General features: G+C 42.2%; 1 protein-coding gene across 2 annotated transcripts; it reads left to right on the top strand.

Annotated features, from left to right (window-relative positions):
- The first annotated feature begins 205 nt into the window (after positions 1-205).
- Positions 206-12,402, top strand: LOC119910361 (bcl-2-modifying factor-like). Of its 2 annotated transcripts, none has more exons than XM_038728935.1 (4): positions 206-477; positions 2,470-2,666; positions 3,268-3,467; positions 4,198-8,071. In XM_038728935.1, the coding sequence occupies exons 2-4, from the start codon at positions 2,495-2,497 to the stop codon at positions 4,330-4,332; spliced, it is 507 nt and encodes a 168-aa protein (XP_038584863.1). In that variant the 5' UTR covers positions 206-477; positions 2,470-2,494; the 3' UTR covers positions 4,333-8,071. The 2 variants fall into 2 exon arrangements, with proteins under 2 accessions (XP_038584863.1, XP_038584864.1); XM_038728936.1 differs by lacking the exon at positions 4,198-8,071 and adding an exon at positions 8,079-12,402 and having other exon boundaries at positions 213-477.
- Positions 12,403-12,684: the final 282 nt, after the last annotated feature.

Raw genomic sequence — 12,684 nt, 5'->3', positions numbered from 1 at the left:
TGCATGTAAAGCTTCCTGGTGACAGCAGTTCACAGGTTTCTGGCCAGATGAGCGCAGCAGTTGCGTGAAAGCGGTCTCGTGCTAAGGGGAATTTCCCGTCCACGTGTCTGAATACGCGACGTCGAAGGCGGGATGAAAACAAACTCCACGATTGGCTACAGCATCTGAACGTAAAGTATCCTTAAAGGGACAGTATGCTCTGCCTGTGCTGAGGTGCACACAGTTGGACGACTGAAACACTCGCGTCTTTAAGGAGAGTTTATTTACTAACTTTCAGCACCACGCCCGGGCAGGCGGAGTCAGTTTGGAGCTGACGTCGGCGAAATGAAATGAGCTTGTTGCGCTTTTCCTTGCAGAATGGAAGTAGTCGTGGAGGTGATACGGACTAAACTCGCTTGACTTTCCAGGATATCGAACTCGCTGTTCTTTTTTTATTCTGAGTACAAGACAGCCGTTACAACGAAGCCTATCTCTGTGGTAAGTGCCTTAAAATAAATTTAAGTGTCCTTGTGCTCACCACCAGCTAGTCGGCACGGGCTTTAACTTAAAGTAACACCCGCGTCCTTAGGAAGAAGCAACAAACAACGTGCCTCTGTTGTCGTTGGAACAGCTTCAGTGAATTTGTTTCGACATGTGGCGTGTACATTACTCTGCCGAAACGCCAATTCAGTCCAAATATAACTGTATTTAGTGTAACTCGGCAAGTGGCATTCATACGGCAGACATTTAAATTATACCGGCTTTCCCGGTTTCGAGAGCTCAGTCGGTGAATGGACTTCAGACTGCGCGGCGTGTGTCGTGTTTCACTGAAATGTAGTGACAGCCGTTTTCTTTTTAGATTAAAATAATTAACCAACGCATAATAACATATTTAAGACGTGTGTACTGTTGATATTTATTTTCCAAATGTGTGTTTGTTTTTTACTTTCTTTTATATCACTGCATAACTCTTTCTGACACAATTTAGTTTGAGGTCAGGCTTTTCCTTACACACATGCTTAGCCTGTGGATTATTAACTAGATTTTGTTTTCTTGACGATGTTTAAAATTGTGGCGAGACTCTGCCGCCGAATTGAACTTGATGAGGCCATGTGCTAGTTCGGTGCTGATGTGCATAACGTTATATAAAGGGGTAAATGGTGTGATGTGAAGCTGTTGTGATGCCATTGGATTGAAACTGTGTCAACAACAGAGCTGCCTCTCCACCCTCACCGCTGCCAACCTCATCTCTCTCTCTCCTTCCCTTTTGTTAGGGTGATTTTCTTTGCAGCAGGGGGAGCCACTGTCTGACACAAACACACAGCTCACTACCAAGACAGTAGAGCACCACTGAGAGCAGCCCTCTGGGTGTATGGAAGTTGAGCCTATTTTTTTTTTTTTTTTCTGAGCCTTCCATGTTCTTACTCTTTGTTTGTCAAAACAAAGCATTAAGTGGTTTTACACACCAGTGGTTTATTGTGAACGCGCATGCAGTATATTGTGAGATCTGGGCATGCTAGAGACAGGCCAATCAGCTTATGTTGGGTGAAGAAATGAAAACTCACTCTCAGGGAAGCTGGCAAGCTGACAGACCAGGGTAGGGAGAGTGGCTTAGGATTTTCCTCAAAGACTGTCATTACCCTTTTTGCTGTGGACCCTAATTTGGAAGTGTGGTAGTAGTCTAACCCTGTATTACAACTGGATGGTGACTTGGGGGTTAGCTGGTGAGGCAACTTGAATTGCACCCATATTTTGATAACTCTTTGACCCAGTATATGCTTCAGGGTTAAAGTGTAGTGTATTACTGACACTGGAGAGTGCTCCCTGAGATTTTTGCCACACTGTGTTTGTAACAATGCAATTTTATTATTCTTGTCATCAAGTTTACATACTGTGTACAGTTCAAATATTTATATGTGCACGGAGTACAGATACCTATAATTTTTTGCTGTAAAAGTACTTGAGATTAGTATTATACATTAGTTATAATGATACAGTTACGTAAGAAGCCAGGCTCCTATCCACAGGGCTGCTTAGCACAGACAAGAGAGATTCCCATTTAACCTAGTCAGCCAAACTCCTATTTATGTAAATGTAGCTCAACCGAGTCTCCTAACCACAGTGAATTGTGTGGTTTCATCACTGAGATGAACAGAGCCATTTGTCTAAATAAGCACTGAGCTCTTTGCCACAAATGAAGGCAGACCGTTCACAAATTTTCTCTTCCCCAACTTGTCCAGTGTGTTTTTATTGATTTGAGGGCACTCTTTATAAACCAAACAGGTTGTCTATAATCATAATGAATGCTTTGGAGGAATGAATGTATAATGAGTGTGTGTGACATCATCTCATCAGGCCTAATGCAGACTTGTCCAAGGTACCATCATTAGGAAAGGACACTTGGGATGCCTTTGACTCATATACTCACTGGAAGACAAATGTTGTAAATTCAGCTGTAGCAGTAACCTTTCTTTCTATGTGCCGTTGAAGGCTGCTCATCTTATAGTGCCCCCGTATGGACGATGAGGAGGACGATGTGTTTGAGCCAGACCCCCTCTGCTGGCGCACCACTTTCCGGGAGGTAAAGTGTGAAGACCGGGGCACACAGACTCCTGGCCCTGCCCTGGCACCGTACAACGGCATGCTGCCCTGTGGAGTCGCAGAGGAGCCCAGACAACTCTTCTACGGTGAGGCTGATGACATACCGTATTTCAAAAGAGAAAAAGGAACATTGCCTTGTGCGTGATAACCAGTGTTATAAAACTGAAGCATGAAACTATAATGTGAGACTTGCTGTGAGAAATGGCTTACAATGTTGCTGTGCTGATCTCACCCCTGGCGCCTGATAGTCGTGATCACAGTGGCTTTTATGGTCTGTATGGAGTGTACCCAGCTGCTTTGCTATTCAAAAGGCGGCAGACTGGCATTGTGACTGAAAGGACATGACAGAAGGGCTTACCTGCGTAAGCAGCAACTGTATAGGGAACTGATTATAAGTGATAGCAAAGTTACATTGGCATCATATACAACTAATCATTCCAAAGTAGCTCTGCGACAACTAAGTGACCCTTAAATCTGTGTCACTGTGTAGTTTTCTGTTAAAGCCAAGCATTCTGGCTGGTCGAAGACACGTTCAGCAGTACTTGGCTGCTCTTTGTACCTGTTGCATCATCAGACATAATAGACACAGGAAAAAAAACACCTTGTCAGGTGTCATTGCTCTTATTACATTTATACAGAACGCTTGAGTTGAGCAAAATAATAAGTCTCAGCCTTGACATTCAACAGGCAACGCAGGTTTTCGATTGCACTTCCCGGCACACTTTGAGCTTGTTGCGGATCAGGAGGCAAGACAACAAGAAAGCGAAGAGGAGCAAAACGGGATGCAGCCACCCCGGCAGCAGCCTGTGGCCCGCAGTGTGGAGGCCTGCATTGGCCAGAAACTCCAGCTGATAGGAGACCAGTTTCACCGGGAACACCTACAACTGGTGAGAAGGAAATATGCATCCTGCTTACTGTTCAGGCACCTTGGCCTCTAGTTTGATGGCAGTAACCAAATGCATCTAGCCAATAATATCCTACTCCATAACAGAATCTTGCCTTAGTGCCTCTCATGAAGTGTTGCATGTTTGCAGTTCTGATACAGAAGTGTTATACATAGTCTTCTAACAGTTTTCAGATTTGTCTTACTGATTCTTACCTGTGACTGCCACCAGGCACATAAATCTATATATTTCATTTTTAATCAGCCATACCGTTAGTCCATATCCTATGACTTTATGAGTGCAATGCTGCAGATTGGACATAACTCTACTACCATCAAACAAGAAGTTTGTGTGTTTGTGTCTTCATTAGTGTGTGTGTGTCAGACAGAGTTGTGTTGTTGTTGTTTTTTGTCAAAGCAGAAAAAAAGTCCTGTCCACATGGTAACAACACCATCCACGTACTTCTTTTATTATTATTTGGATCCCATGTTAATCTGACAAAGATTTATGGTGGAAAAAGTTTGTTCTCTTTTATTGTGTTTGCAACATATTTGTTTTGGAGAGGCTGTGCACATACAGAACTCACAGAGCCCAGCGTTTCAACCCCCCACCCTTTAAGCCAAAGACATTGCTGAACCAGGACCGCCCTTCCCCCACCTCCCCAACCCTTAGCCCTCCCCCTGCCTCCTCTTCCTGTTTATTTCTCTTTCTCTCTTGTCTCCTGTTTCCTCAGTGTGCTGTGGAGGAAAGTGGCATGAAGGATGCCTGGCCTCAAACAACGCAGGACACTGTGGTCAGCATGACACTGTCCACTGAGTTTGCGTGCTGCAAAATGCTGCGTCTATGCGGGGGTGTTGTACAACCGTGACACACTGTCGCCTCATTTGCTGTTGCATCAAAAATATACATAAGCCCCCCAGGAAATTTTTTTGCAGAGTGCGAGTCTCTTGTTGCAAAAGCACGAACAGTCTAACACATGTATTTATTCATAAATGCACATTTAAACACACACACATCCACACATACTGATACGTCCAGGGGAAAAAAGCAGAAGTGGCGGTGGTAGGTAAACATGTTGTAACCCGAAGCTCAGCGCGTGAGCCCAGAGGGGGACAGTTGTGGTTCCAGGGAGTCTCCAGTCTGCCCCTTCCCTCGGCCACAGGAGACCCAAATAAGAGGTCTATGCAGCCATAGAAAGAAGAGGGTGGGCTCTATAATGATGGTTTAAGCATGTATATGAGGGAAGGAGGTTTGGAAGAATTTCAAATGATCAAGTAAGAAACATCTTGACTTGTCTTAAAACCTGGGTCACGCCCTGCACATAATATCATTTTTTTCACTTTATGCACTGAAGTGCGAGACAGTTACTGATTTTCTCATGCGCTTATCAAGTTAAAGTTATTTATACCTCTGCAGCTCAGCATGACTCATGTATTGTGACACTGGCAAACACACACATGCAGCCAGACAGACAGACAGAAGGGTTGCTGTGATGTGTGTGTGTGTGTGTGTGTGCGGCTAAGATCTACTGACGCACAACGGAGGCAGGCCTGGGTCAGGGGATGAGGAAGTGGCTTGTGCCTCCTTTTGCTGGTTGAGTAAACGGCGGAGAGGACAGTCAGAGTGAGAACGGCCACGTGAAGTCACATCCTGAAGCTGAAAGTGCCAGGACACAGATGCACTGATGCGGTGATAGTGAATGAGCAATTATGAGAATAATGCTTTTGCCTGCATCATGAAGAGTATGGGAATGTCTGATGCTAACTTGCAAAGAGATGAGTTTGACTACTGTTGGCACATGTCATTCAAGTAGAGTACAAAAAATGTTTGTGTGTGATCAGAGTCTGTTGCAGAGCGACGTGTTTGGGATACAACTCAAACACTTATGTGTGGATTTGGATGTGTGATTCCACTGCAGCTTCTGTAATTGCTATTTCTGGCTCTTGTTGTGCAATTAATCATATTGTGCGTACGTGTGTTGTGTACAGGCTCATGCATGAATACACCCATACTTGTTTTTCTGCTTTTTGCTGTCTCTCACTTCTCACTATCACACGGTTGTGACAGTCAGTACAAAAACTCTCGCTCCATAATAACGGTACTGTTTGTCACTTCTCAGTCCTGTCCGCGCCTGTCAGCAGGCGATTGCAGTTATTCAGTGCAGACACTTGTCCCCGAGCCATCCAAGTGCCTTTGACTGCCATCATCTTGATGGATTTGGGAGCAATGTGGCTGTGAGTGTGCTCCATGGGGGCCCCTGGCCCCTGGCGAAAGGAGGGATTAGGTAGCGAAGGAGTGCTGGTGGATGCTGACAGATAAATTGCTCCTCAGTCAGAGAGGGCCGGAGGGGACGCTGAGGTCCCCCAGAGGATGGCTGACATTGGCCGGCCCGCTATTTGAGACAAGGCAATAATGACAGTCACAATGGCAGGAAGACGGCTCCAGCCTGCACAGGGCAAGGAGCAGAGTTAGGTTTCATCCCCATGTTTTTTTAAGAGAGACGACTCCTTGTGCTTTCGATAGGAGGTGTTGAAAGCAGGGTTGAATATCGCCTGTGTGTGTGTGTGTATGTGTGTGTCTGCATGCACGCACGCACGCAGTGTTTATGGCTTTATCTCTTCACTCTTCCAGTGAGGGCACAGCACTCTCTCCTTTCAGCACTTGTAGAGGGAGAGGAGTGGAGCTGCACTGGAAATAAAAACACACAAAGCTGGCTTTGGATATTTACTTTTCAGTCATGGCTTTGTGATGATTTTTGTTTGTAGCGAAGTCCATTTCTGCTACTCTTTATTATCTAATATCACTTTTTTGCTGTTGAGGCTGGCCTGTTTGTTCGAGTGATAAGGCAGAGCTTCTGAGCAGCTGGCTGGGCTGACAGGCCACATGGGACACAGATAAAGCACATCAGGCTAGAGTCAGAGTGACGACACCGAGCATCTGGCTAAACTCTGCCGCTCTGTCGCTGGCTAAATTTAGAGCAGAGTCTGATTTTGACAGTTGGTGGCGTGACTCATGACTATGTTGCGACAGGCCTGTGCACACCTCTTTTTTGTCATTCTCTCTTTCTGTCTGTTTGTCTCGGTGTCACTCTCTCAGCTTGACAAAGTGGAGGGCAAAAGGTCACCTTCGCAGGAACATTCTGTTTCTGTTTATAAAGATGAATTGCTCCTCATGTAGCTTGTAGTAAATACACACGCTTTTCAGCTTGATAAATCCCTCAGCTGACTCATTTTACTCCTGCAGCTTTTACTATCTGATGTTGAAACTCTAAGCACCATTAAGTATTACACGTATTGACATGCAACATACTAATTGCACATACATAGTCATTTTGCCGTCCTCTTCTTTGATCCCAGAGTTGTAACTGAGTGTAGTCATAATAATAATAATAATATATTATTATTATTATTATTATAAGAAGAATTAAGTCATTTAGTTTTCAATTTAACTTAATGACTTGAGGCATGTCAGTGTTTACCAAGTTGAGCCATGCTGGCTGCCAGCTCATCTACTGTGTGCTGTGTATAAATATTGTCTATGTTTATATGAAGCAGACATCATGCTATTATTTAGATATGTCATACAACAGAACAGAACAGTTGTTTTTTTTCTTTTTTTCTTTTGAAGGAAAAGCAAGCACTAAGCAAGACACACACACACACACACACACACACACACACACACACACACACACACACACACACACACACACAGGTTGGAAGCTGGCAAAGCTTATGCAACACCCTGCAATGTTCACCACAAATTGATAAGAGTATAGAGAACTCAGGCTTATCACAATGACAGTTCTTGGCTGGTAACTAGGTCAATGTTTGGACACCACTTTGACAGTCATGTAAATATGGCATATCTAATCTCTGCCTTTAGATATATTGGCGTAAACAATGGCAGAATGTTGCCAATAAAAGGTAGTACACTGTGGTGCATTGTCATTTAAAAGTAATCTCAAGTATCCCTCAGTTTACAACCCTAAGGAACTGATAATACCCACCGCATTATCAGGCGTGGTGGAGTCTGCCTTTCGTCTGCAGATGAGCCGTTGGACTACTGTACCTCTCTCGTGCAGATACGTGTTTTCCAGAGGCTCCCTGCCTCTCATCAAGAGCTCCCTAATCCCATTTGGTGCAATTATCTTATCTCAGCTTTCTCAATGGCAGAGATAGCATTATCCCTCCTAATCGCACACAATCCAATTGGCTCGCAAACCTGAGAGAGTCTCCTCCTGAGCCACTGGCTGCTGGTCTCTGCCAGATAGATTAGAAAAAGTGTGACCGTGTGATGAATGTGTTTATGGCTTGGAATGTCTGTTGGGAAGCCCAGATCATGTAGGGATCCCGCACACAAAGGGAAGCCTCTCTGCTAAGTATTGTTGGGGACAGAAGCAGACTGTTGTGAAAATATCAAAGTCGTTTCGGTGTCTGGTTTTGTCTTACCTTCTCCTCAGTTGACCTTTTTCACCGTGCTCACTGTCAATCCGGACACATCACAGCCAACACAAACTAAAGCTCACACTGAAAACACAAACTAGCGACTATTTCACTAGTTTCATACGGGTGCACTAATTTGTGTATGTTTCGTCTGTATTTGTTGTTTCAGTATCATCGAAACCAAAGGAACCAGGGGCCGCTGTGGTGGCGCCTGGCCACAGCTCTGCTCAGCCTTCTGTTTGACAGGGGGCTCATTGCTCGAGGAGGTGGAGCAGGACGGAGGTGAGGGGGGTCTTCCTTCATCTCTCTGAGGAACTGGACTGCTAATGGCACTGTCAAATCTAACACGGGTCTGTTTTTGGGGGCGGGGGGGAGAAGGAGACTAAAGGTCACCGCGGGACGGAGACAACCAACTTTTATACAAGGTCGTGTGTTTTTTCTTTCCAAGAAGATGCCATGATGCTCCGAGATTCCGCTACAGGACAATGTTCATATTTTGGTATACGTGTGGTGTAGTAGTTTTGTACAGTACATTTTTCTTGTTCAATTTTTTGCACTTCAACATGTATCCATCTTTTAATGACCTCCACACAACCTGGGAATGCCTTATTCAATGTCTTCTGCCAGATTGAGTATTGAGCAATTTTGACAGGCATGATGAGATGGTTAGGAAATGAAAGGAAATGTGGTGTGAGGTTTTCTTTTTTGAAGTTTCCCAGGCGACCAGACACGTTGATTTACTAATTTCCAAAGAGGCAACTTCTCAGAACAAAGCATTTTGCACCTCACCTCAATGGAACATTTATCTTTTCTTATTATCTTTATTTTGCTTCCTATTTTTGTTTTCTTACTCCTCCATTTTCTTGGTTTTAAGTTTGAACACGATCCCTCAGAATCAAAGCAAAGTCTGCACACCTTAACTAGTGATTTAAATGACTTTTTCAAGATGCATAGATGTTTTAAGGTTAGCCTTTCTTAAGTCATGTGCTACATGTCAAACAATTAGAACAGCATGATGGTTCAGAAAGTATCAGGGTGGAGTTAGCACTACTGAACATCAGGTCAAACAAGCCTGGCCTGTGTACAACAGCATTCAGTCAGACTACAAGCAAGCAGTGGTTGATGTTTATATGAATATTAGGAGTGTGATTGCTAAAAAAAAAATACACTGAAAACAATGACGCAGTTAGCTGTAGGAAAAAAAAATTGTTAATTGGCAAAAGCAGAAGCAAGCAAAAGAGCATTAACAAAGAACCAGGAAATGTGTAATCAGCAGTGGAATGAGTAAACTGAATCAATATTTTAGAATCAAGAAACTGTTTACCTACTTAACACAGTTGGGTGGGACTGGGTGGCTGGATATTGTCTGAGATGTAGCACACCAAAGAAGGGAAGAAAAGAAACTTTAAAAGACGCATGAAAAGACATTTAGATGAAAGTTATATTGTGCTGACTTTTGCATGCCTTTTGGAGGTCTAGCACACGTACATTAATTATGACATTAGAGTAAAACACATTGTGATACAGAGCAACGTGTTCTATACCTAGCAAAACCATTCGGCCAAGTCTACCGTAATGATTTCAATTAAAATGTTAGTGAGAGCACCAGATACTCTTTCTTTAACGTGTAAATTTGTTCCCAAATTCATTCTCAAATTCAAGATATCCCTGTGTTTTAGATATGTTTGTTTCATGTAATTGTTTTCAGACCTCCATGCCCTTGAGGTGGAACTGTGGATCCACTGTTTTTGCACTAGGCGCACACCCTTCAAGAGTTCAGATTGTAACCAACCTCTGTCTTGTATGAAGGTTTTCAGTTATGATTCATTTTCTCTCGTCACAACATTTCAGATGTATTCATTATCATGTCCAAGACAAATAATTGAGTTGATACCTAACCGAACGCAGTCTGGAACCTGGATTGCATACGGGTTCTGAGAATGACATGTACCAGTGTTTCAGGCTATAGTAGTTACAATATAGTGACGTGCCTCAGTTGAAAGGTTTCTGTCCTGGTTTGTTTTTCACAGCCCGTATGTTTTGAACACCAAACAATACTGCATAATCAATCTGTGAAACAGATCTTCTCAGGCTACTTTTTATGGGGTTTTAAGTCATTTTATATCCTGTTGGGTGATCTTGTGTTGTCTTTGGTGCTCAGATCCAGATTTGGAACATTTTTAGTACATAGAACCACCACTGACTCAGCAGACAAACGACAAAAAGACAAAAGTGAATATGACTGTAATTATTGTTGAAATATGAATATGTTTAAAGACACTGTTGAAGATGTTGTTTGTTATATTTTCCATCGCTGAACCAAGGCCAACTTTTGGACCCAAGGAGCAGTACATATCAGGGGTCTGTAATTACATGCTCCTTACAGTGTATCAAGTTTATCACTGCATAATTAGGGTTTCCTTTCATGTTCGTAAAGATGTCTCAGGGATGGGACTTTGTGGGCTACTGGTAACCTTGAGAATCTGTAACATGGTTAGAAGAAGAACAGTGTTTTCACCCATTTATTTATGATGAAACCTCCCGAGGTATTGTCAATTCTCTTATTTTCATTTCAGTTCAAAATTACTCTCGGCCAATTTCTCAGCACACACATAAAGGTACAGTTTAACTGAGGAGTCTGAGGTTGACTTGCTGGCTGTGGTGGTGACGGGGGCTACTGAGCATGTAGTAGTAGGCGTGAGGTGCACTGAATGTGGTTGTAGTTTCCTGCGGATCCTGAACGCTGAGCCAGTCCCTGTAGCGCCCCGTCTCACTACTGGCTCTTGGCGTCCTCTTTGTGCTGCTCCTTTATCACATGGGTATTGTTCATTGGTTCATTTTTCTTTGTAATTTATTTTTTAACTTTTTTTTTTTTATTTATTTTTGTACCCATTTCTACTGTATACACATCTGTGTGCAATTACTTCTTATTTTCTTTTTACTTGTTTTGGTCTCTTCACGAAGATTCACCGCTTCGGTCAGAGCAGAGAAGTTGATTACACTTATTACACATTTCTGTCATATTCCCCTTTGAAAACATGTTACTATGGGAATACATTTTAACATGAATTCATGATGACCACGGCTGCTACTCTTCATGAAGAAAGAAACGACAAGCCTCGCATTTTCTAGCTTGCATGTGTTTTTTTTCTCCAAAAGTAGATTTTGTGTGGAGCATTTCACTTAAAAGGTTGTGATTTTCCATGGATGGGCCCGACCAATTCAGACTTTGTTCCACCACCCGATTCACCCGTTATCACGGGTAGATTAACAATAGGTGGTTTAGAAGAGAAGTAGTTTTGATGCAGTTCAACTTTTCAACAGGATGTGACCTTTCCTTTTTAATTAGTGAGTCATCACCCATCCCACCCATTGCTAATAACACACATGACATTAGAAATGCTTCAAAGCAGAGAGAAAAGGGTTGCCTCCAAATTCTTCTCAAACCACAGGATGTTCATTTATGTTTTCAGTTCTTTAATCTTGATCATTGTGTTGTAATCAATATGCACTGGAAAGTACTTTGTTTCTGTAGATCCCATGGGTCCCTTATCTGTTGTGTGTGTGTTAATGTATAGTATATACTCTGAATTGTTGTCTTTGGCTAATCTTGCCATGTGTCAGGCGTATATCTGTGCATTGACCAAGTAGGCTATTGATGGCCTGTTTGATTTATTGGAAAGGGAAACAAGCCACCATGGTGCCCTGTGTAGTTTTGTTAGGATGAGGTTCCCAATCTGCACTCATTACATAATATGTGAGTGTGGAGAATCCCTAGAGCGGGACATGTATTCTATGGAAACCGTCAGTGTCTTGAATTTTGTAGTCCACTTTATATACATTTGAAGTTTTTCGAGGAAGGTTTTGATTTAGTTTTTTTTTTTTTTTTTTACGATAACATTTCTTCTTCATGGTCTTTCTTAACTTTTTAAAATGTATTTTCTTAAGAAAAAGGGGTCTGCTTTTATAAGGACAGTTCATGCTTGTAAAATAATTTTTAATATGAGCAAGATCCTTGTGAAGGGCATTTTTTAATAGAAAATGAACTTGCAACATTCCTTGCACATCTCATCGCAGTTTATAAACAAAACAAATGGTTGTGGTTAATTCGGCTCATGAGCTTAGAGCTATGAAATATTTGCCCATCTTTGCAGAACAGATTAATTGTACATGTATTTCTAAAACCCTGGAATATGCCTTTAACTGCTCAGTTTCAACAAAGTCTTGATTATCACACACTCTCTGTATACCATTAAATGAGACCCAGCGAAAATGTAGCATTTTTGTAAACATTGACTGTGTGTTTTCGAGACTCTACTGTGCACTCATTTTTGTGTTTATATATATTTTTGGTTGTTGATATAATATGGAAGTAAAGACAATTTGTTATGTAGTGCAATATGCTGTACATACGGAGCTTTGCTCTACAAATCTTTTTTTCTGGATTTCTTGTTTATTGGTACTTTTTTTTCAATAAAATTTTATTGAAGGTGTCGAGTTGAATCGTGTTTGTTTGTATGATAATATTACATACAGCCTCTGAGTAGGCTTCACAGGAACACACACTACCATTGTACCCAAACTTCCAATTTTTTTTTATGAAGAAAAACGTGAGGAACCATATGAGAACTAAGAAAAATATAACTCCACTGACAGCATAATAGGAATATCAGGTGGAATAAAAGCTACAGAATTTTTTTTCTTGCAAAGAAAACATGAGTCTAGTAATAGACTGGACTTGTTGTAAACCTATCACACCTGAAACTGCTTTTTTT

The sequence above is a fragment of the Micropterus salmoides genome, unplaced genomic scaffold (genome assembly GCF_014851395.1).
Source record: "Micropterus salmoides isolate LMB-PRFRI ecotype aquatic unplaced genomic scaffold, ASM1485139v1 Ms_hic_scaffold_19, whole genome shotgun sequence".
In the NCBI taxonomy this organism is placed as follows: domain Eukaryota; kingdom Metazoa; phylum Chordata; class Actinopteri; order Centrarchiformes; family Centrarchidae; genus Micropterus; species Micropterus salmoides.
Note: the sequence above shows the minus strand (reverse complement) of the source record. Positions and strands in the feature narration are given on the sequence as shown.

Excerpts from the sequence above, each read along its gene's own strand:
- LOC119910361 (XM_038728935.1), top strand. The coding sequence starts at position 2,495 with ATGGACGATGAGGAGGACGATGTGTTTGAGCCAGACCCCCTCTGCTGG. Across the intron at positions 2,667-3,267 it reads GCCCAGACAACTCTTCTACG|GCAACGCAGGTTTTCGATTG; the intron begins GTGAGGCTGATG and ends GACATTCAACAG. Across the intron at positions 3,468-4,197 it reads ACCGGGAACACCTACAACTG|TGTGCTGTGGAGGAAAGTGG; the intron begins GTGAGAAGGAAA and ends CTGTTTCCTCAG.